Genomic DNA, 24,533 nt, shown 5'->3' on the forward strand with positions numbered 1-24,533 from the left:
AATGCAGAATCTTAGTTTAGTTTATTGGATTTGGATACTGCCCCCCCTCCCCCGCCACAAAGGCTCAAGGCATGGCTTGGGCGCCTCTCTTGCACGGAGGTCGCTGGGCTCGCTGGGGAAGAGGAGAAGATCTCCCCTCTTCCCCAGCCAGCTGGGCAGCCTCCGTGACTCGGTATAAGCCAAGGAGGGCATTTTTCAGTCCGGAAAATGGGCTGAAAAACTCGGCTTATGCGCGAGTATATACGGTACTCTTTTCCTGAAGAATTAGTTATTTTTGTCTGTCTGTAATCAGTTGCCTTTCACAGATTATACTGAATTTTAGTATTATGGAAGTGGGAAACAAAATGTTTTTTCGGTCCTTTATGTCCATGAGGGGTGGGGGGTTAACAATTCACTCTTCATATTAATACACAACTGGGATAAAGTTGAATATTGTCCTGGAATTTATTATTCTAGTAAATCCCATGTGGTTTCATTGGGAGGATGTTCTTTATCATACTCAACAATAATTCCAGACCTTTCTTTATTAGCTGATTATCAAAAGTGGTGTCCAATATTCTTTTAAACCTTTGTGACAAATGTAGGAGATCAGTGTTTCTCCCACCATAAAGAAAAACCTATTCTGGCCCCCGCCAAAAGAATTCAAAACTATTCCAGTTCCGTGTTGTTTAATAGTTCCTGGGATTCGCCAACACCCCACAACATTCTTCCCTTTGTTGCAATACAATCTCCCACCTACCCTACTGTGCTGCAGCTTCCAACAGGACCCCCCCCCCCTCCCAAGTCTGAATGGATAGGATCTAAGCTGGAATATAAACCCACCCAAGACTGGATCTATAAGTGAGGTAAACTTTCAGGGCCAAGACAGTTTTAAGTGAATAAAAACAAAGTTAATTCAGAAAGACACACACATGCAACTGAGGTAAGTATTAGCACTCAAGACAGAGTTGTTGGATGTTAGGCTTCAAAGTATTCATGCCTCAGGAAAACTTTCTCTCGTGCAGATTTGTAACACATCAGCACAGGACTCAGCAGCAAGGTTGAACTTTAGACCCAGTAAACTCAGCTGGCGTCCTGCAACACATCATTATACTCAGTTCCCTAGGCAAGGAAACTTAACCAAAGATCTGACATCTCGTTAATTTGCACTCTTGTTAGACTAACCCTCTTGCCTCAACCCTCAAAACCCGACTTCTCACGAACTTTACCTCCTCCTTTCAGATCGTGCCTCTTTCTTCGCCCACAGCTCCTGTTGGTTGATTCAGAGCATTGTACTGTGTTGCTGAGGCCCCTTCCGCACATGCAGAATAATGCACATTCAATCCACTTCCACAATTGTTTGCAAGTGGATTTTGCTGTTCCGCACGGTAAAATCCAGCTGCAAAGTGCATTGAAAGTGCATTATTCTGCATCTGTGGAAGGGGCCTCAGCAACACAGCACTGCTTGTCACGGACCCAGAGGTGGGATCCAGCAGGTTCTCACCAGTTCCCGAGAGTGGGTTACTAATTATCCATGTGTGCCGAGAGGGGGTTACTAATTGGGTCCGCTTTTCCGTTAGAAATTCCATTAGGTCCAAAAATCATAGTCCTGTTGTTTCCTATGTGGCTGGTTAGCAAAGGTAGAAAACGGGATAATTCTCCCTGCTGGGCTGTTTTAAAAACATGTTTTAGTAATATGGTAAAGTTCCTGGTTTAAGGAAAGTATCCTTCTTTTGATTTCTAGAAACAAAATTAAGTATTTGAAAGTATTAAGTATTTGACAGGCAGTCAATTAGAGGAGAAGTAGTTGTTTCTGTTGGCAGTAGACGACAGGACTTGCTATAATGAGTTTAAATTATGGACAGAAAGATACCAGCTGGAAATTATGAACTTTTTTTTTACAGTAAGAGTTTTTTACAGTAACAGAGAAATTATCAATGCCCCACCCCTGGAATGCCCGGCCACGCCCCTATCATGCCCCACCCAGTCCCATTGGCGCTACGCCACTGTTTGAATCCCACCACCGTGGAAACCTGTTACTAAAATTTTTGGATTCTACCACTGCATGGACCACTTCAGCCTTTAAATTGCTCAACAATAACCCTTTTGGTGCCTGCTAAGATTTTTCTTGTTCATTCACTTTAATGATTTTTTAATGGACACATTGGTTTGTTCAAAGCTTTGGGTTGATTTGCACCTACATGGGTGTCTATCATTGCTTGATACTTCAGCATTTGAGACTTGCAACTGAGCATGTGAACTGTCCCTTCTGAAAATAATGTTGTTGTTTACTACTACGAAAAGTATTCTTGCCCTGTCTTTCCCATAGATCAAGGTTGCTTATAAATTCAAATTAGAAAAAAAATACAGAATACAATATAACTCTTACTCAAAACCATCACTCTCCTCCCATTACCACAAAAAATATAACCTCTACCAAGAGATGTACACGGTGTAATCAATCGCATGGAATATTGCCTACATTCTTCACTCTAAACACAGTATCTTTATTGGTAATATCCAGTGGAGTGCTGTGGGGAGAGCTGAATTTTAGTCTTTGGGAATCTCATAGCTGGGCCTCAGCCGCCACTCTTAAATGACTCTGGACAAACAGCAAGCAAGATCATCTTGCTATAAACCTTAGTGGGCCATCTCCTTATTTTGTATTATATTTTTTTGGCTTTGAACAGATTGGGAAGCTGTACAGTGAACTGGATATGGCAAAAATGAACGTGAGGGTCATGTCAGCAATTCTGAAGGAAAATGTCCCTGGATCAGAGAATCCTGATGATATGAAGCTTTTACAGGTACGACATCCTTTTGGTGTTGCCATTTCATTGAAAACAGAATACATAGAATATGGAAGAAGAAGAAGAGGAAGAAGAAGAGGAAGAAGAAGAGTTGGATTTATATCCCCCCTTTCCTGTAAGAGGCTTACTAACTCCTTTCTCCTCAAAGAGGCTTATTAACTCCTTTCCCTTTCCCCTCACAACAAACACCTTGTGAGGTAGGTGGGGCTGACAGAGTTCTGAAGAACTGCGACTAGCCCAAGATACCCAGCTGGCATGTGTTGGAGTGCACAAGCTAATCTAGTTCACCAGATAAGCTTCCACGACTCAAGTGGCAGAGCGGGGAATCAAACCCGGTTCTCCAGATTAGAGTACACTTGCTCTTAACCAGTGCACCACGCTGGCTCTCTGAAGCCTGAAATTGTTCCTTGGACTTCAGCACTGAAATGTTATTTATTTTGATCAATCGAACATCAACTCAGATGCAAGTTTTTTATGAATAAAGGTACAGATTTGTCATGTGATGGGATGATATTCAAACAAACTGTACTTTTAAAGGCCTTGTATCACTGCTGGGTGCATACAGCAAGGAGGTAGCACCTAATGAGGAGGAGAGAACTCTCTTTTGATGCACAAATTATGGCAGTGGCCTGGAGGGAAACGGGAAAGAGGGAAAGGAGCAAGTCCGGGAGTGGCTTGCTTAAAGAGAAAATCTTGACTGAGGCGAAAGCAGATTGAAAGCCTTGAAGTGCTGAGCTTGATGAACGGGAAAGTGTATTCCTCCTTTGTCAAAGGCCAGAGTTCTCAAAAAAGCGATGCAGACTTTCCTGAGGAAAACCAGTTCCTCCCGTGTATCCATTCAGTGCCATTTTTTTTAAAAAAAGATGGTGATGTTGTGAGGTGGAAGGGTAATCCATTATTTTGAAATCAGGAAGAGATCTTAATGTAATGTAACGTCAGGAGAGAATGCTGCTAGAACACGGCCATACAGCCCGGAAACCACACAGCACCCCAGGAAGAGATCTTATTTCCTCATTCCTTTATGATGTGGCTACTTAAAAAAAACACAAAACAAAACTAAGATCTACTTTATTTTATTTTTGTAAGCATTTTGTAAGAATTCTCACACACCCTTTCCCATTCCCTTTGACGCTTTCTGATGAGACGGTTGTTGCTGTTTCAGTTAGGTGGAGATATTAGTTGTGCTCTCTTGTGGCGAGATCTGGTATTCGAGGATGTGTAATCCGATGAAATAAAATTGCTTCATGTGACAGATGGAGGAAAATCAGCTCCTAAAAAGAGCCGCACCAAAAAGTAGTAGGAGAGTTGAACCTGAAGAAAAACAACTTTGCTTAAATGAATTAGTTATGTCCGGTGTAAACATTCTTACACTGAAATTCCTGAAATTCTCTAAATTCCTTTCTGCAGTTCTGAATTGCCTGGTCTTGAAGTGAAACCTGTGCCTTAGGAATTCTGTATTCGTTCATTTTATTAAATTGCTGCATTTTGTAGGGTGTCAGTTGCGTACAGTTTGCTTTAGCTCTTTCATTGTATGTGTAATTGTATTTCACGATATCTGCAGAAACAAGAGCAACCTTGCTGTGATGGTATTACCAGTTGAACCAAACTTTTTTTTTATTTACTTCATTATTTATGTACTGTGTATGTACTCAAGGAAGTGTTATGTACTGTGTATATACTCAAGGAAGTATTAATACCAACATTGACTAAAGTGCATATATACAATGTTCACAAAGTAACATAATAAATAATGAAGTCATTTCATGAGTCCCATTTCATGAGTCCATAAGGTTTTCCCGATCGTAATTACATAAATATTTCATTCATAGTCCAATGGAAAAAAAGAGACGGAATCTGGTGGAATCACAGTCCACTCACCACACCGCCAAATGGCACCGATTCAAGAAAACAGCAACCTGCCGCCAAATTACACAGGTTCCAAGGAGCAGCAAAACGCCTGCGCGCTGAAGTGCGTTTTCGCAAGTCTTTCTTGGATTCTTAGGTTACTAAGGATCCAAGAAAGAACATCTAGTGAATGATTTGCAACATAGTCTGGTAGCATATAGCAATATTTGAATGATGTTTATTGGAAATAAGTACTAATACAATACATATGCACTGAAGAAGATGCACATGCACTGAAAAGACTTGCGAAAACACACTTCAGCCCGCAGGCGTTTTGCTGCTCCTTTGAACCTGTGTAATTTGGCGGCAGGTTGCTGTTTTCTTGAACCAGTTGCAGGTGACCTTTAATGTGATTGGTGCATCAGTGTACAGTGGTACCTCGGACGGATTACTGGCGACGGTCAGCGAATGGCGAAAATGGCAAACACCGAGGTATGGCATTTGCGCATGCATAACGCCGTTTGCATATGCGCAGCACGCGCAACGGTGTTTGAGTCGCCTTGGAAGTCAGTGGAAACCGAGGCTACCGACAACTTCCGAGTGTGGAAGACGGCAGCCGGCGCTTGGCGAACACCGAAATCGGCGATTACCGAAAGCGCTGATCACTGAGGTACCACTGTAGAAAAGTGATTGTACTGGCCTGTGACTTTGTTCCTTTGGGAAACTGTTGCCTGGCGAAGCACTTCGTTTGACCGTTCCAAAGCTGTGTATATATTTCTGTACACATTGCAACTATTTGATAAAAGCCTTCCTTGTGGAAAGAGCACCTTGTGTGGAGAGTTTCTTCTTCCTGAGAGGGGAGAGGCTGCAGTGTGTGCAGGTGGACTACAAGCTTGTCTACTCTGAGTAGCTCCGCTTTACGTCTGCTGACACTTTTAAATGTGAACTTACTGCCATATCCAATTCAGATATCACTTTGTTTCTAAATCCAGTGCAATCACAACGATAGGGATGCATCTCTACTGTTTTCCATAATGGAATGCACTCTGCATAAATAATTTGCACAGTAGTCTTTCAAAACGGGGAGGGTTGAGGAACAGTGGGAGGGGTTAAAATTGAAGGTAGTTGACTTAGGGTTTGTGGCTTTCATTTAGGACCAACCTGTCTTTCCCCTGCACAATTAAAGCACTACTTTAGCATCCATTACTTTTGCAAGTAAAATACTAGTGGAAAATATCTCAGCTTTTGTTCTTGGCAGAAGCTGTACAAGACATGTCGAGTGATGCAAGAGAGGATCATGGAACTGCTGGCTACCGTACAGAATGAAGACGTGATAACTGAACTGATACAAGTGAATGAAAATCTGAATAACGTCCTGATGGGACATGAAAGGTAAAGCTGTTGCAAGCATGCTGGGGTCTCTCGTCTTCATAGCTACTCACAGCAGTGTGTTGAGGCCATAGTCTATTTCGCATAAATGGTATATTCCTCTGCTTCAGAACAAAGCATGCCGGACCTCCTTTGTTGAAGAATGCTTCGCCTGGGTCCTAGTGCCTATCTAGCCCTGTTCCCCGGATGGGTTCTCAATATCATCGAGACCCACTGTCTCCCCCCTCCTTTTTTAGGAGGATTAAGTTGAGTTGTAAATTTCATTGTGCGTGCACAATGACAATAAAATGCTTATGCTTATGCTTTAAGTTAAATAAGGTTTTTTTGTGAGATGCCTTTCCTAGGAAGTAACTGCCGTTTTTAATTGTATTTACGATGGTTTTATGTTGTACACCGCCCAGAGCCCTTCGGGGATGGAGCGGTATATTAAATAAATAAATAAATAAATAAATAAATAAATAAATAAATAAGATGATGATGATGATGATGATGATAGGAACTGCACATATTCTACGCAAATACCTCTAATATCCTAGGTCCTTGGGAAGGACTCGATATTCAGAGATGAATTCCAGACACTTGTGCTGTGTTGTTATGTGTATAATAATAATAATAATAATAATAATAATAATAATAATAATAATAATAATAATAATAATAATAATATTTGAAAGTAAAAATACATTTTGGCATAAATGCTCTTGTATCACAGTTCCCTGTCCAATAATGCACAAAATAATGTTTTTGACAAAGGCAGTCATAAAAATGAATGATAGGTCTCATATTCATTTGGGACTATATTCTAATGTGGAAGCATACAGTTTTCTCGATCGCTGCACCTGAACTGACTGAACTAACATCTTTATGTGAAACAGAGTATAATCTTTGAGAAAGCAATTTTACCAGGTTGCAGGAACAGATACCTATTATTTCACAATCAATACAAGACCGAGATTTCCAGCGTTGCAGTTACATTTCCTACACTTTGTTTCCTTGTTGTGACATCCAAGGCTTGACTTTCCATATCCAGGGGCCCCAATTCTGTCAGGTTAAAGCTGCAGACACTATTATCTGTGACTGGACAGAGCTCCCACTCAAATCAGGAGGGGAGCCTTAGAAAGCCCTACTTTATGCTGTCACTCATCTTCTTTAAATGCCCAAATATAGAAATAGTGATTATTTGTACAAAAGTACTTATCTCTGCCTATTTCTCCAGCCTTTAGTATCTTTGAGAAAAAGGACAAAAGTGTTAGACTTAGTTTATTCATCAAAGCTGTATGACTACTGTAATGTGCTCCACGTGGGGCTACCCTAGAAGATGATCTGGAGGCTGGAGCTAGTGCAACATACTGCAGCTAGGCTACTTGCGTCTGGCTGGACGCACATTACGCCAGTCCTCAAGGAATTGCGCTGATTCCCAATTCTCTTCCGGACCTGATTCAAGGTGTTGATGTTAAGGTACAAAGCCTTAAACAGCATGGGCCATGCCTATCTAAAGGGACCCCTGTGCCCCATGTACTTGCCCGGGCACCGAGGTCACAGGGAGAGGATCTCCTTGTGGGACCCACCCTGTCGTGGTATGGAGGGCAAGGACGCACAGGAAGGCTTTCTCCGTGATTGCCTCCAGGCTTTGGAACAATCTCTCCTCAGAGGTTCGCCATCGCCTACCCTGTATGGGTTTAGGTGCCTGGCAAAGACTTTCCTCTTTACCCAGGTGTTTGGTTAGTCTCCCTAGATCAGGGGTAGGGAACCTGCGGCTCTCCAGATGTTCAGGAACTACAATTCCCATCAGCCTCTGTCAGCATAGCCAATTGGCCATGCTGGTAGGGGCTGATGGGAATTGTAGTTCCTGAACATCTGGAGAGCCGCAGGTTCCCTACCCCTGCCCTAGATTCTCCCCTCTATGATGCTGCTGGTTGGGGTGGGGGTGAGGGTGAGGACTGGGTTTTTAACTTTTGTGTGTTGGTTTTTTAGCAGTTGTATTTATTTAATGGGGTGTTTTTAATGCTGTAGCCACCCTGAGATCCTGTATATAGGCGGGGTATAAATGTAAATAAATAAAACAATTGGCTTTATTATTTTTGTACAGGTTCTCTCGAAACAGAGTCCGCTTCCTGGAGAATCAAAGGATTCAAAATGAACGCACCTTGGTGAGTAGTTAACTGTCAATCCTGCAGAATTAGAGCAGCAGTGGCGTAGGAGGTTAAGAGCTCGTGTATCTAATCTGGAGGAACCAGGTTTGATTCCCAACTCTGCCTCCTGAGCTGTGGAGGCTTATCTGGGGAATTCAGATTAGCCTGTACACTCCCACACACGCCAGCTGGGTAACCTTGGGCTAGTCACAGCTTCTCAGAGCTCTCTCAGACCCACCTACCTCACAGGGTGTTTGTTGTGAGCGGGGAAGGGCAAGGAAATTGTAAGCCCCTTTGAGTCTCCTGCAGGAGAGAAAGGGGGGATATAAATCCAAACTCCTCCTCCTTCCTCCTCCTCCTCCTCCTCCTCCTCCTCCTCCTCCTCCTCCTCCTTCTTCTTCTTCTTCTTCTTCTTCTTCTTCTTCTTCTTCTTCTTCTTCTTCTTCTTCTTCTTCTTCTTTCCCAGACAAACTTCCTGAAATCTCAGCTACACTCTTTTAATTGATTCAATTATGCATTGTTCCGTGTCTCCAAAGTCTGTGTATGTTTACTCAAAGTAAATCCCATTGAGGTCAATGTGGTGTACACCCAAATTAGTCTGCAAAAGGTTTTAGGTACTTTAATTCATTCTGTAATATTCAGTAGAGGACTTTATTATTTGTTCAACCTTAAAATTACAGGTAAAGGTAGTTCCCTGTGCAAGCATTGGGTCATTACTGACCCATGTTACATCATGACGTTTACAAGGCAGACTGTTTATGGGGTGATATTCTATTGCCTTTCCCAGTCAACTACACTTTACCCTTAGCCAGCTGGGGATTCATTTTACCAGCCTTGGAAGGATGGAAGGCAGAGTCAGTCTTGAGCAGTGTTGACCTAAAACTGACTTCCATTGGGATCGAACTCAGGTTGTGAGCAGCGCTTTGACTGCAGTACTGCAGCCAACCGCTCTGTGCCACGCCGTGGTGTATCTGCCTAGGGAGCACCCTCTGTCCCCAGGCACCACTAATCTGTTCATATGTGGGGTGCAAAATCGGCTCCCCACATGACTAGGAAGATGGCAAGACAGCAGGAAGTCCTGCTGCCTCATTGTCTTCGGGCACGCTCGGCCCCACCCATGTCATCATTGATGTGGGCGGGGCCAAGGAAGTTCGAGGATGCCGCCCTCCAAGCCTCACCTCGCCTCGCCTCACCTCCCGGCTCCTGGCTCCCAGCCGGCAGCCCCTTCTGCCCTCCCCTCTGGGGAGAGCAGAAGCAACTGCGAGGCTCTGCCCTTGTCTCCTTTGCTCTTATAAACATGGGGGTGGGGCTTGGGGGAGGGGAAAAGATTCAAGCAGAATTGTATAACTGAACATTAGATCTATTTCTGAACATTGTTAAAAGTTTGGTTGTAAAGATTTTTTTAAGCCACACTGCTTGCCCAGGAATGCCCCGAATGCTTCTCTAAATTGTAACAATTAACCTCTATTTTGGCTTATTTGATTGATTGATTGATTGATTGGTCTTGTACACTGCCCTTCTCCAATAGGCTCGGGCATCTCACAACATTTCCATAGTACAAACCAATATAAAATACATTTAAAACATTTAGATCCTATAGAACATTTAAAAACATTTAGAAATCTTCTAGCTTTGTGAATTTGGTGGCACAGGGGAAGGCCAGACTGATGGAATACATAGCCGCCTCAACTATATGCCTGGTGGAACCGCTCTATCTTACAGGCCCTGTGGAACTACACAATGTCCCACAGGGCCCTGGACTGACTAGACAGAGAATTCCAGAGACAGAGAATTCCAGAGATAGAGAATTCCATCAAGTTGGGACCAAAGCTGAGAAAGCACTGGGCCTCATCGAGCCTAGCTGGATGTCTTTTGGCCAGGGATCACCTGTAGGTTTTCCTTTGCAAAGCGCAACACTCTTTGAGGGATGTATTGGGAGAGGTGGTCCTGTACATACACTATTGCCGGACCCTTTAGGGCTTCGAAGGTCAGTACCAGAACCTTGAACCTGATCCGGTACTCCACCTGGAGCCAATGCAGTTGGCTAAGCACCAATTGAAATAGCACCTGCCATGGGGTTCCTGTGAAGTCTCATGCTGCTGCATTTTGAACCGTTGGCGCCTCCAGATCAGGCCCAAGGATAGCCCTGCATGGACCAAGTTGCAGTAATTTCATCTACAGGCAGTGGTGGGATTCAGCAGGTACGCACCACGCCGGCAGAACCGGTTGTTAAAATGGTGCTTGTAAACCATCAGTTGTTTAATCCCACCACTGGAACCGGTGGTTAAATCATTTGAATCCCACCACTGTCTACAGGTGAAAGTTGCATGGATCACTGTAGCAAGGTCAGTTTGGGGCAGGTAAGGTGCAAGTTGTTCCACCTGCCGTAGATGATTAAACCACAGGTGAGAGTGACCTCTGCAACCTGAGCCTCCATTGTCAGGGAGGCATCAAGGAGCACCCTCAAACTCCTGTCTGTAGGTGCAGGATTCGACTACACTCCATCAAGAGTGGGTAATTGGCATCTTCCACTTGAACCTCCCTACACAGCACAGGACCTCTGTCTTCGCTGTATTTAACTTCAGCTGGCTCGCTTTTAATCATTTCATCACAGGAGCAGCAGTGGCATAGGAGGTTAAGAGCTCGTGTATCAAGGAACCGGGTTTGATTCCCACCTCTGCTGCCTGAGCTGTGGAGGCTTATCTGGGGAATTCAGATTAGCCTGTGCACTCCCACACATGCCAGCTGGGTGACCTTGGGCTAGTCACAGCTCTAAGGAGCTCTCTCAGCCCCACCTACCTCACAGGGTGTTTGTTGTGAGGGGGGAAGGGCAAGGAGATTGTCAGCCCCTTTGAGTCTCCTGCAGGAGAGAAAGGGGGGATATAAATCCAAACTCTTCTTCTTCTTCCAAGCATCTGGCCAGTACAGCTGGGGCATGTGTTCGATGACCGTCCATCAACTGATACAGCTGGGTATCATCCATATATTGATGACAGCCCAAGCTAAAACTCTGGATTAATGCAACAAGAGGGAGCATATACATGTTAAATAGTATATAGTATAAAGCCTTTATTGGCATTATAAATGACAGTAAAACATTAGTCCATAAAATAAACGAATAGAATGCATCAGATATGTACACATACAAATAGTTCCCATGAGTTCTGCTTGTAATTCCAGCTCTTATCAATAAAAAGCCCAGACGTAATCACCAAAAGCTACAGTCCATAAGTGCTTACTATTTAACGGTTCAGATAAAAAGTGACAGCTGATAATGAGACTGCAGCATCTTTCTATAAGTCCTCCACACTTGCTTGTGTTTGGTTAGCAGGGACCGTGGGTTGGTTTCTAGCAGAACTATTCCCAACATATTGAGAAGTGGACTGATTAAAAAGTTGTTATAGATTTCCAAATCTAGCAAGGAATAAATAATACTACTAGTTAAGAAAAAATTACACAATGAGCTGAAACATAAATTTTCAGTTCATAAGCTTGATTAGTTAACACAGAATATCAGAAGCCACACAACACAAGCCTTTATTGGCATATAAAACAGGACAAAATTTTAAAACAAAACAAGGTTAAGAAATGCAGTTAAAACTACTAATTTCCAGTATAAAATTTGCAACAGTTTCACAAAAGAGCACATCAGAGCTGTTCAGGAGATTGGGTATCTTATAACACTCATGCCACTGAGAACATTGCAAGAAAATGGAATTCATGTATTTCATGCGTATCTTATTGTATTTAGGGCATAGAAACAAAGAATGGTCAACTGTAATCAGATCACATGAACAAACTCTTTTAGAACGTTCCATATTCTTGAATCTTCCCTCCAGCAGAGCTGGTGGCAGCACATTACATCTTGCAGTAGCCAAGGCTCTCCTCTGGGTGGGATTAATCAGCAGACGAAGATATGCTGCCATAATTCCACGCTCGCATGGGATTAATAATGTAGTCGGAGAACAGGTTGTCTTGGCAGCAAGAGTCAAATTATGAAAATCAAGATCCAAGAGCCTATTCTTAACTAGTCTGAAGGCTTCCACCTTTGTGAGCATAAGGAGTGATTCCAAGGGGAAATATCAGTAGCCATTATATAGTGTAGCCAGCAGTATTAATATATTAATATTGAGAGAATCGCCCTCGTGGGACGGTGCAGACTGGAGAATGGCGAGCGGAAATTCTCTCACTGATTCCTGCTCTCTGTTCCTGGAGAGATGAGCACAACCTCTGTAAGGCTGACTTATGGATCCCAGCCTGCCTTGCAGTTCTTTGTTATTCTGTTCTGACAGTAGTGAGACGTTTTGACGCACACAGTGGCTTTTCTAGATTCCCAACCAATACAAAATAAAGGGCCCCTCCCGTTGCTCTTTGATCTGAGAACCCTCCTGCGGAAACACATTTCAAAGCAAGTGCTTATATCAGGCTGCGGGCAACAAGCAGGTGATCTGATTAGGTCTTTACCGTTGCATCAATTATAGATCCCTATCAATTACTTGTCAAGAATCCAGCTGTGATTGCTTGTTGGAGAGTGGAAATTTGATTTGCATGCACGGGCAACTCTGGCCGTGACCTCTGACCTCTTTGTTTGATTTTAAGGTCAATGGCAACCAGCCCTCTGCTCCCTCTTCTGACTTGCTTGACCTTGAGTCTAGTGTTCCAGCTACGGTGCCAAAGGCTGAGGGAGCTGGCCTTGCGGCTTCTCCATTTTCTGAATCAAGTGAGTAAAGAATTTGCAGGTCTCTCTTTCTCTGCCCAAACGTTACTAAACTGGCAGGGAAAGTGGACTTAGCTGAGTTCAGGCTGTGGAACTGTTATCTAAAAGACACTTTGAACGCAGAAGCAGCACGCTGTTACCTTCCTCACTTTTCTGGAGATTTTTTTATCAGATGCATTTTAGACATCAGGAATTCCACTAATATCTGTAACGTTAAGGTGTTGGCTGTGATCCAGAAGCCAGGCGGCACATTTAAAGTGGACGAGAGAGAAGAGTGTTTCAGACTGTGTGAACTGTTCTTCAAGAATGTGTTTACTTCCTCAAGTTGCTAACTGCAATATGTAGCTGTTTGGAATATGCTGCCACAGGAGGTGGTGATGGCCGCTTACCTGGATAGTTTTAAAAAGGGCTTGGACAGATTTGTGGAGGAGAAGTCGATTTATGGCTACCAATCTTGATCCTCCTTGATCTGAGATTGTAAATGCCTTAGCAGACCAGGTGCTCAGGAGCAACAGCAGCAGAGGGCCATTGCTTTCACCTCCTGCAGGTGAGCTCCCAAAGGCACCTGGTGGGCCACTGCGAGTAGCAGAGTGCTGGACTAGATGGACTCTGGTCTGATCCAGCTGGCTTGTTCTTATGTTCTTATGTTCTTAGGGGATTCTCATGAACATCACTGGAGGGAGGGTGAAATGGCAGTCTCCAAGGGAGGGGGAGAATTGGCAAAAAGTATCAGCTTCCTTTCTCTAGTTGGAAGAGCATTTTTGGAGGCAACCCTTGTTTCTGTCAGAAAACTCACCATCTTAATATTCTTCATTCTTCCTGTTAAGACTGCAGGCCACCGAGTATTGCTGCTCCACCTACTCACTTGATGCAACCATCACTTTATCCTCAGCTAAATGCACTGCATGCAAACACTGTGCAGGCCACGTAAGTAATAATTTGCCCATCAGTTGGATGTTGAGGTAGATTTTAAGAACTGGTCAACAGAGGCAAAAACCATAGCTTATGGGAGGTCTTCAATTTGTGAGATAGTCTATAGGCTGTTTATTATTTTATTTATTTAATTATATTTCTATCCCGCCCATCCCAGCAGGAGCTGGGCTCAGGGCAGCTTGCAAAACTTAAAGCATAAAACATTAAAAGTCCGCATTACCCCATATGTCCCGGTTCGACTTCTGCGCTCAGCAGAGGCCAATTTACTGGAGATCCCTGGCCCCTCAATGACGTGGCTGGCCTCCACTCGGGCCAGGCCCTTTACGGCTCTGGCCCCGGCCTGGTGGAACACTCTACCACCAGGAGTCCGGGCCCTGTGGGACCTTGGAGTGTTCCGCAGGGCCTGTAAGACTGAATTGTTCCGCCGGGCCTTTGGAGAGACCAGCCGCTGATGCGGACGGTGCCTCTGTCCCCCTCCCTCTGATTACAGGGGTCTTTAACATCAGTAAGACCCATTATTCCTTTCTGGGGAGGGTTGTATATGGGTTTCGTGGGACGTGGTTTTAGAATGTAACTGTTTTTAAATTGTATGTATGTTTTTATATATAATATTTTATCTTGTTCACCGCCCTGAGCCCTTCGGGGATAGGGCGGTATATTAAATCTAATAAATAAAATAAATAAATAAAAATAAAATTAATTTAAAATTTTACATCTGTGTCTTGAGATGGCTATTTATGTAGGAGTCCTAGTTCCCAAATCTAAGGCCATTTCTGCACAGCGGCAGGAAATGGCTCTCTGCCGGCATAATTCATGCCGGTGGAGCTTTGGGACTGCTCGCATGGTAACGTGTGGGCGGCCCCGAAGCTGCGGCAACCCGCAGAGGCAGCTCCGCATGGAGCGGCCCCTGGTCATCCTGTTTACTTAACTCTCCTCCCTGCGCAGCTCTGGATGGCTGGAGGGACGTGCTCACGCTTCCCTCCAACCTCCAGGTGTCGGAGGGCAACATGGGAGTGTCCCTCCAGCCGTCCAGAGCTGCGCAGGGAGGAGAGGTAAGTAGATGGGAAACCGGAGGAGCCAAAAGTGGTGCCCTTAAGCCGGTGCGCTTCACTTCGCTGGCGGTGTCTTTCAAAAGCAGTGTCTTTGCGCCAGTTGGGGAGGACGCAGCAGCAGCGCCAGCTGTTCGAACAGCACCCCAGGGACGGTATTTTTACCATCCCTAGGGTGCTGTTTTCCACCCATGTGGAAACAGCCTCAGAGTCTTCACCACCCCACGTCTTGATTTTTTACTGTAAACTTTTTCTGGGCAGAGAAAAGGGATAGAGGGTTGCACAATAAAAGTGCCAGCTGGAAATTGGAAATTTGGGGAGGCAGGCTTCAGATGGATATTGTGGACTAATGGGCACCTCAACCAAAAGCCCGGTGGAGCATCTCTGCCTTACAAGTCCTGTGGAACTGCTTAAGGTCCTCGTGTTGGTCAGGGCCGTGATATCAGCCAACAGAGAATTCCACCAGGCCCTGGTTCTGGTTGAGGCCAAACTAATGTCCTTGGGGCCAGGGACCACCAGTAGATTACTATCAGAGAACCGTAAAGTCCTCTAGGGCAATACGGGGGATGATGTAAACTACCACAAAAAACTGTGAAATTGAAGGAGGGAGGTAGAAAAGAAAGTCTACTGAACCGGAAGGTGGGATGGCCAGTTGGACATCCTTGAGGTAGAGGGCAGGACGCTCAACTGCGATGTCATGATGGCTTCCAATTAATTTTCTTCCCCCTTGTAGGTTTGTTACAGAAGCACAAAGCACAAATCAGAGCTTCCCAGTTGCCAGCCAATATGAGAATGTGAGTGGTAAACCATTTCTTGATCCTGGTTCATTAACAAATGTCTGATAGACAAAGAGTTGCACACATTCTGATTAGAGGCAAAGTGGAAGTCGGCTATGTTTTATCCTGCCCTTTTTCCAAGGAGCTCCGTATGCAGAGGTGGGATCCAACCAGTTCTCACCACTTCTCTAGAAGTGGTTACTAATTTTTTCTGAGTGCTGAGAAGGGGTTACTAAAGCAACCTCCCTGCCCAATAGGGACTGGAGGGGCGTGTGTGCGGCGGTGCCACTGTTTGAATCCACCACCATCGGAACCTGTTATTAAATTTTTTGGATCCTACCACTGTCCGTATGGCATGTTTATTAGTTTTGTTGATTTATTTCAACTTATATTCCGCCCTTCCCCTCGCGGGCTCAGTGCAGCTTTCATCATGTAACAGACAATAACATCGTAAGTTAAATATCAATTTAAAAACATATTTCTTCCTTTCCTATTTTAGTTTAATTCTGTGAAGGAGATTGAGCTGTGACCTAGGGCTACCTGGTGAACATCATGGCTGAGAGGGGACTTTAAATGCAGTCCCCTAGACCAGTGACGTTGCTATAGATTTTTTACGGGGTGGGTTCGGGGGGGCGGGGCCATGCACCCACCCGCCCCTGGCCTCAGTGCTTATAAAAGCAGCTTATGAAAAGTACTTCATGGGGTTACCAGCTCTGGGTTAGGAAATATCTGAAAAATTGGGGGCGGAGCCTGAGGAGGGCAGAGTTTGAGGAAGGGAGGGCCTTCAATGGGGACTGTAATGTCAGAGGGCCCACCTCCCAAAGCCATTTTCCCCAGATGAACTGATCTCTGCCATCTGGAGTTGACAGCTGTAATAGCAGATCTCTAGCCACTATCTGGAGTTTAGCAATCCAAGCAAACACATTCATGGCTAATGGTACTATCGTACCAGTATCTCTAATATTCAATAAACACTTAAACAATTAGAAATACGCTTTTATACTGTGTTAAACTTAACAGCATAAACAATATGTGCACAGGCTTATTATTGTGTGATAATTTAAACTGAAATTCCTAAACCAAATAGTCCCTTTACAAAGGGCTTATGGCAACAAAATAACATGAACAATGTACATATGGGCTGTCATTGACTTTGTGAAACCTCCACAGTGGCCTGTTATCCTGTGTAATATCAAGAAATAATTATGATCTAAACACAGTCCAGAAACAATATAACAACGTGAATGGACCTACTTGTAATTTTCCAAAAAAATCCTTTTCCAAAAAGGCTACAAAAAATCCTTAAGATTCTTTTATGTACTGCAGTATAAGAACTGACTCTCCTATGAACCAAAAATACATAAAGATTGTATCACTCTAGGACAGTGGTGGCGAACCTTTGGTACTCCAGATGTTATGGACTACATTTCCCACCATCCCCTGCCAGCATCATGGGGATGATGGGAACTGTAGTCCATAACATCTGGAGGGCCCCGAGTTTGACACCTGTGCTCTAGGAGTTTGCTATTGTGGAAACACTTCTAAAAGAAAAAGAAAGAAAGAAAAGGAGAATTACCAGTAATTGCTCCTCTCTGGTCTCAATTAAAGCCATTTTCCCCAGGTGACCTGATCTCTGCCATCTGGAGTTGACAGTTGTAATAGCAGATCTCGAGGCACCACCTGGAGTTTGGCAACTCTAGTGGCATAATGGTGAAGAACAGGTGTACTCTAATCTGGAGGAACCAGGTGTGAATCTCCGCTCTGCCGCCTGAGCTGTGGAGGCTTATCTGGGAAATTCAGATTAGCCTGTGCACTCCCACACACGCCAGCTGGGTGACCTTGGGCTGGTCACAGTTCCTCTGAGCTCTTTCAGCCCCCACCTACCTCACAGGGTGTTTGTTATGAGGGGGGAAGGGAAAGGAGATTGTAAGGAGATTGCAAGGAGCAGCAGTGGCATAGTGGCTAAGAGCAGTGGCTAAGAGCAGGTGCACTCTGATCTGGAGGAACCGGGTTTGATTCCCAGCTCTGCCGCTTGAGTTGTGGAGGCTTATCTGGGGAATTCAGATTAGCCTGTGCACTCCCATCACACGCCAACTGGGTGACCTTGGGCTAGTCACAGCTTTTCGGAGCTCTCTCAGCCCCACCCACCTCACAGGGTGTTTGTTGTGAGGGGGGAAGGGCAAGGAGATTGTAAGCCCCTTTGAGTCTCCTACAGGAGAGAAAGGGGGGATATAAATCCAACTTCTTCCTCTTCATGAACCCATAAGTGTTTTGAATTTTTTTCCCTAACCCCCATCCATCCTTCTGCTCTCCCCCAAAGTTTGTTACATAGCAGCACCCATTTGAGGCTGAAACGTTTCATGTGGTGTGGAAGTGAACTGTTTAAATTCATCCCCGTCCTCACTTCTGCTAGATCTTATGCTGAGCCAGAGGCACTTTGGATTTCTGGCCATTGGCTTTAGCTGAACTATAAAACACAAAAACATAAAAGGTGAGTTTAGGGTAACAAGTCAACAACAACAATGGAAAGAATTCTAAACGCACTGGAAACTAATGCAGTGCAGTTATATTACAACAAAAATCATGGGCTGTGAGTGTGCAGGAAAAACAATGTAGGTTGAAAAACAGTCTTGCAAACATAGAGTAAAAACTCTTATAACAACTGGAGAAATAAGCTAATACCACAATTGATGTAGCTTGCTTGGTCCAAATCATACAATCATAGTTGAACGGACAAAGTACAATGAAGTGAGCTAGACCCCCAAAGGGTGCAAATAATCAAACTAGCTCCTTCAGTGACTTTCTAGATAATATTGAGTAGTCAGAACAGGACAACTGGAATATTCAATCCCTTTTCGCAGGGAGCAATGCCCCTTCTTCAGCTTTCTGGTATGTAGTAGGAAGTGGGCATTCTGCTGCTGCCTCAATCTTTAGGAAATCCTAAAAGCCAAAAAGTGCATATATTGTCTTTCCTTAAGGCTAGCTGTGCTGCAGTGATATATACAGTGATAGTCTTCAGCCTCTGCAGACCCAAGCCCACTTTTCAATTCCTAGTCAACAGCATAAACTTGCCAAACAGTGGGCACATGATAGGAGGAGAGGAGGAGGAGGAGGCACCAGAGTCGCGGAGTCTGCCTATGTGTTACAAAGGAGCACTCTCCACTTCTGAGCGACCTCACTTTGTTGCCTGCAACTTCTGCCAGCATGTGGGCAAAGAAAGGCAGGGAACGTGGTCCTCCTATTCTCTACGTATATACTTTAGGAGCAGGTCTTCCCAGTGCTGGAAAAATGGTGGCTTTCTAAGGACTGGTTGCCCACCCGTAGGTCCCAGGGGTTGAAGACCGCTGGCACAGAATTGTGTTATAAGCAGTAAAAAGGGAGCAGCAGTGGCATAGGAGGTTAAGAGCTCGTGTTTCTAATCTGGAGGAACTGGGTTTGATTCCCAGCTCTGCCGCCTGAGCTGTGGAGGCTTATCTGGGGAATTCAGATTAGCCTGTACACTCCCACACACGCCAGCTGGGTGACCTTGGGCTAGTCACAGCTACTCGGAGCTCTCTCAGCCCCACCTACCTCACAGGGTGTTTGTTGTGAGGGGGGAAGGGCAAGGAGATTGTCAGCCCCTTTGAGTCTCCTGCAGGAGAGAAAGGGGGGATATAAATCCAAACTCTTCTTCTTCTTAAAAAGGGATAATGTTTTTTTTCTGTCCACATGAATTGAAATTTCAATTCATGTTTGCTTTCCAGATTTGTACAGTAAATAATGAGCAGTGCTAAACCTCTTCCTCCCCACCTAATTCCTTCCACTTCATTTCCTTAGGTAAACTCCTTTCTAAATCCTGTTCCTCTCCATCCAGTCAGCCTTCGGATTAATGGGACAAGAGATATGCCAGCAACAGGTAACAGCTGAAACATTTGCAGTTAGTGCTTACCTTGAAGTAACTGTCACTGGTTTCCAAATGTCAGTAGAAAACTCAAGATGCTGCTGCAAAAACATGATTTGAAGGGCTGGGACTCATCTCTCTCAAGTCCTAAATGGCTTGGGACCAGGGTTACTGAAGGAGTATCTTGTCCCATAATGTCCAGCCTGCCAGTTAAAATCTTCATCCTAACCGTCGCTCTTTGGGCCCAGTCCACAGTGGCAAGCTGGCAGGGGCCCAGAGACCTGCGCTTTTCAGTGGTGGCACCCCTGTGGTATAATGCTCTTGTCCCTCAAGCTTGCCTTATGCCTACCTTGTTAACCTGACCAAAGCATTTCTGTTCCTTTGCAAGCTTTTATCTGAGGTTGTAGCCCATCATTTTGTTTTTATGATCCTCACCTATTTGGGGATTTTATGGCTCTGCTTTTATGCTTCAATGATGGAATGTTTTATGCCAGCCATTCTCAACCAGGGTTCTGTGGTACCCTGGGGTGCCGTGAGCATGTCCCAGGGGTACCGCGGCAACACTACCGCCCCCCCCTCATTTTTGTGGTGTCTCCCACCGGTGCCAGCAAGGACATGGACCTGGCCCATGGGGCAGTGCCTGCCACAAGGTCAGCAGCCCCCCCCCCCCCAGTGCTACCCTTCACTCTGGGAGGGGAAGGTGGGGCGTGGCAAGCAGGGGCAATGGACGGGGAAGGTGGGGGGTGGCGCAGGGGTGGCAGGGGTACCGTGAGATATGAAGAGTGAGGTCAAGGGTACCCTGACCTCGAAAAGGTTGGGAAACACTGTTTTATGCTGTTGAGATGCTTTCTAGATTTTGCAAGCTGCTAGTTTTTATGCCTGTAAATCAGGACGGTTTTATTGCTGGAGGATCAGTTTTGCTGTATTTTTTTTAGTTTCCTCCAGCAGGTTCCCCTGGGAGGCAGCACGCAAACATACTAAATAAATAACGGGTCTATTTAGATGAACTTCAAGGCTCACTGAGGCAGTGTGTAGCGAGCAGTACAAGGTCACACCTTCCCAGCAGAACTGCTTCGCTTCAAACTTGAAGAAGAAGAAGAGTTTGGATTTATATCCCCCCTTTCTCTCCTGCAGGAGACTCAAAGGGGCTTACAATCTCCTTGCCCTTCCCCCCTCACAACAAACACCCTGTGAGGTGGGTGAGGCTGAGAGAGCTCCATAGAGCTGTGACTAGCCCAAGGTCACCCAGCTGGCATGTGTGGGAGTGCACAGGCTAATCTGAATTCCCCAGATAAGCCTCAACAGCTCAGGCGGCAGAGCTGGGAATCAAACCCAGTTCCTCCAGATTAGATACACGAGCTCTTAACCTCCTACGCCACTGCTGCTCCTATAGGATTCTATTTGCTCTGTGTAAAATGTTATGTCCCCATTTTTCAGGTCTGAAGGCAAGAAAGGCAAGAGCAGTGTGGGGGCTGAAGGCAAGAAAAGCAAGAGCAGTGTGGGGGCTGGGGAGGGGTAGTTGACCCCCACCCCACATGATCACCGTGTCACTTGAGGTTCATTTGTGGACCTGACATCTCGTAGTGGAGCAAGCTTGAGGGAGGGAGGCAACCCACACACTGTGTTAGTGAAACTAGGCCCCAGCTTTTATTGATTACAGCAGAAGGAGCCCTGGTGCATCATGGGACAAGATCCCGCATTGGGGGACAGACCTATCGGCCGAAGTTACGCCGTCCCCTCAGTTCACCCGTCAGGAAGTCAACAGCCGCATGGCAAGCCAGGAATCAGCACAGGCATGTTCCAGCGCTTAGCTTCCTTGCCATCTGGGGGTGAGAGCCTGCCTAAAGACCCAGAGCTGGGTGTGCGACTGCGTGACCCCCAGCCACAAGACCCCTTATGATAGTCCCCAAAATGGGGGAGGCGGGTGTGGACGCACAGCCCCCCAAGTGTATCGGTCCCAATACCCGTACTGCCTACAGAAGCTGTGATGAAATAAGGAACCAGCACAGAGGTGGGATCCAACCAGTTCTCACCGCTTTCTCTAGAAGTGGTTACTGATTTTTTCTGAGTGCCGAGAAGGCGTTACTAAAGCAACCTCCCTGCCCAATAGGGACTGGAGGTGCGTGTGTGTGGCGGCGCCACTGTTTGAATCCCACCACCATCGGAACCTGTTATTAAAAATTTTGGATCCCACCACTGAACCAGCATATATATAAGAGTAGCAGCCCATAACAACCCATGTCAAGGGAGGGGGAATGGTTGGAAAAGCCAGAGAGCAGACAGGCTCCTGGCACCATACCAGTTAAATAGCAGGGGGGCAGGTGAAGGCAGACCCCAGTTATGCACCTGTAGCATCTGGCCTCCCCTCAGATGTGCCCAGAAAGCATTGGGCCCATGCCGCCATGGCCTCGCCCCTCTGCACCAGCTGGTCTGTGTGTGGCTTGCTCATCCCACATCCTCATGCCTCTTGTCCTGGGCTGCAGAGGTGGCCACCATACCAGTTGTGTGTGTATCAAATAAATTTTATTTACAGTCTACGACCAGAACAGCAAAAACAGAAATACATAATTCAGCAATAATAATTCACGAATCAAAGATAGTACATAGTACAAAATATATAGTCAATATTACTGACTGAGGGGATATTCGCAGGAATTAAATAATTTATATGAATTTTTTTCCTGTGACTTAGGTTTAAAATCCTGTTACACCTAAAATTGCGATACAATGGATAAAAGTACAAAGATTGGGATAGTGATAAAAGTTTAGGTATAAAAGGCCTCTACAGTATTGCAAAAAGGAAGCCAATAAGAACTGGCTAAAAAACTGGACTTCCGGCCAAGTCTAAAAAAACTGGACTTCTGGCCAAGTCTGGCTAAAAACTGGACTTCCAGCCAAGTCGTCTAAAAATTAATCTAATCTTCCCTTCCCTTGACTATTCGGCCGCAGGATATCTCTTTTTGTCTTTACAGATGAGTGCACAGAAACGTGCCATTTTCCGTGTGGTTTTCTGGTTGCTGCCCGACAAAATATAGTCCAGTAAATCTTTGTGATTTAGGCCGGTTAAGGCAGACAGGATAGGACTAAGGATTTCCTTTCGGGGCTGTTCGTACATGGGGCATCTAAAAAACATGTGATCGGCAGCAGTGGCGTAGTGGTTGACAGCAGGTGTACTCTAATCTGGAGGAACCGGGTTTGATTCCCCGCTCTGCCACCTGAGCTATAGAGGCTTATCTGGGGAATTCAGATTAGCCTGTGCACTCCCACACACGCCAGCTGGGTGACCTTGGGCTAGTCACAGCTCTAAGGAGCTCTCTCAGCCCCACATACCTCACAGGGTGTTTGTTGTGAGGGGGGAAGGGCAAGGAGTTTGTAAGCCCCTTTAAGTCTCCTATAGCAGAGAAAGGAGGGATGTAAATCCAACTCTTCTAATTATTCTTCTTGAACATGTATGTGAAAACTGAAGATGGGTGTAAGTACAGCCATTAAGTTCAACCATGGTTCTGCTTCATTTATTCAGTATAGTGCATGTTACTGGTTAGTCATTTGAGCTGATTAAAAAAACACACCTTGTTTTTCGTCTCAGCTACCAATGTGGAGGAAACCCGGTTGTCACCCACCCCTTTCTCACCACCTTTTCTATCGATCCATTTCACATACCATTTGTGTTACCCTAAGACAGTGGTGGCGAACCTTTGGCACTCCAGATGTTATGGACTACAATTCCCAGCAGCCCCTGCCAGCAATTGGCCATGCTGGCAATTGGCCATGCTGGCAGGGGCTGATGGGAATTGTAGTCCATAACATCTGGAGTGCCAAAGGTTCGCCCCCACGGCCCTAAGATCATAGAGGAAGGTGACGGTGAGGACAACCAGGACATTGTCCCATGCTTGATCAGGAGAACAAGAGACAGGATGTCTGTGAAAAATGTTGGTTTCGTCATCTCTGGCTTTCTCTCTCTTGTAGACGGGTCCAAAAGCCAGGTGTCGCCTCCCAATTATTATGAGCTCATGGAGTTTGATCCGCTGGCTCCCAGTGACAAAAATGAGTAAGTGATTTTGAAAATGACCAGGTTGTGAGTTTTTCCCCTTTTACAATACACTATAAGCTAACGTACACAAAAGCCTTTTCCATGTCTTCAGAAGTCTATTGATCACATCTATTTAGGTCAGTGGTTCAACACACAATCAGATGCACACAGTTGTTTTGGGTTACTGCAACACACTCCATTCCCTGATTGAGGCCCAGCAGGGGGAAGTGTGTAGGGCAGGGGTGGGCAATTATTTTTTCCATGGGGCCGCATAAGAAACAGAAAATATTGTGGAGGGCTGGGCCAAAAGGCAGGGGGGCGAGGCACTTTTGAAAGCCCGCCTATGAGAGCCCGACAGCCAAGGCAACCGGCTTCTGCGGGGCTTTCAAAGACGCCTCGCTCCCCAGCACGGCAGGGGGGCCAGTCAGGGTCATCCGGCGGGCCGGATGTGGCCCGCGGGCTGTATAATGCCCAGGTCTGGTGTAGGGGCTCAGTTGATAGCTGCTGTTAGCCTAGGCATGCCCCACTCATGCACACACAAGCCCTTTAGGCAAAATCCTGTTAGGAGACATACCAAATTCCAAAAACCTTTAATGGCCTAAAACAAGATAACTATTTACGGGATAAAATTAATTAGACTAATACATAAAATTCCCTCTAGAACCAAGGATCTTAAAGAAATCTGGCAACTGTCTCTGTGGTGAGTGGGTGGGAATCACTGAGGAGAGATGCTACCAAGTCCCTGTCTAATTTCGCTAAATCCTTTTCCTTCCTGATGGCTTTGAGGAAAACAGGGCGATGGAGGTCAAATTTATTACATTTAAGGGGACTGTGTTCAGTTAATTCCAGAGGGCCTTCGCTTCAGGAACACACTCTGTTTCCCTGTGGCATGTTATTGTATCTTCCTCTTGTTTGGGCAGTTGGGAGAATATTCCATCGTGCCATCATGAAGAATCTGCATAACTGAGGGGTCATCGGATTGTTCATGTGTTT

At 45.4% G+C, this 24,533-nt stretch overlaps 1 protein-coding gene across 2 annotated transcripts in view; it reads left to right on the forward strand.

Annotated features, from left to right (window-relative positions):
* TOM1L1 (target of myb1 like 1 membrane trafficking protein) overlaps positions 1 to 24,533 on the forward strand; it is an 88,999-nt gene that overhangs the window by 61,220 nt on the left and 3,246 nt on the right. For both annotated transcript variants that reach the window (XM_048489812.1, XM_048489813.1), the window contains 8 exons: positions 2,670 to 2,786; positions 5,893 to 6,026; positions 8,113 to 8,173; positions 12,755 to 12,875; positions 13,700 to 13,799; positions 15,588 to 15,648; positions 19,447 to 19,525; positions 23,477 to 23,558. In XM_048489812.1, coding sequence (XP_048345769.1) covers positions 2,670 to 2,786; positions 5,893 to 6,026; positions 8,113 to 8,173; positions 12,755 to 12,875; positions 13,700 to 13,799; positions 15,588 to 15,648; positions 19,447 to 19,525; positions 23,477 to 23,558 — 755 coding nt within the window. The remainder of the gene's footprint in view (positions 1 to 2,669; positions 2,787 to 5,892; positions 6,027 to 8,112; positions 8,174 to 12,754; positions 12,876 to 13,699; positions 13,800 to 15,587; positions 15,649 to 19,446; positions 19,526 to 23,476; positions 23,559 to 24,533) is intronic.

The sequence above is a fragment of the Sphaerodactylus townsendi genome, linkage group LG03 (assembly GCF_021028975.2).
Source record: "Sphaerodactylus townsendi isolate TG3544 linkage group LG03, MPM_Stown_v2.3, whole genome shotgun sequence".
Taxonomy (NCBI): Eukaryota; Metazoa; Chordata; class Lepidosauria; order Squamata; family Sphaerodactylidae; genus Sphaerodactylus; species Sphaerodactylus townsendi.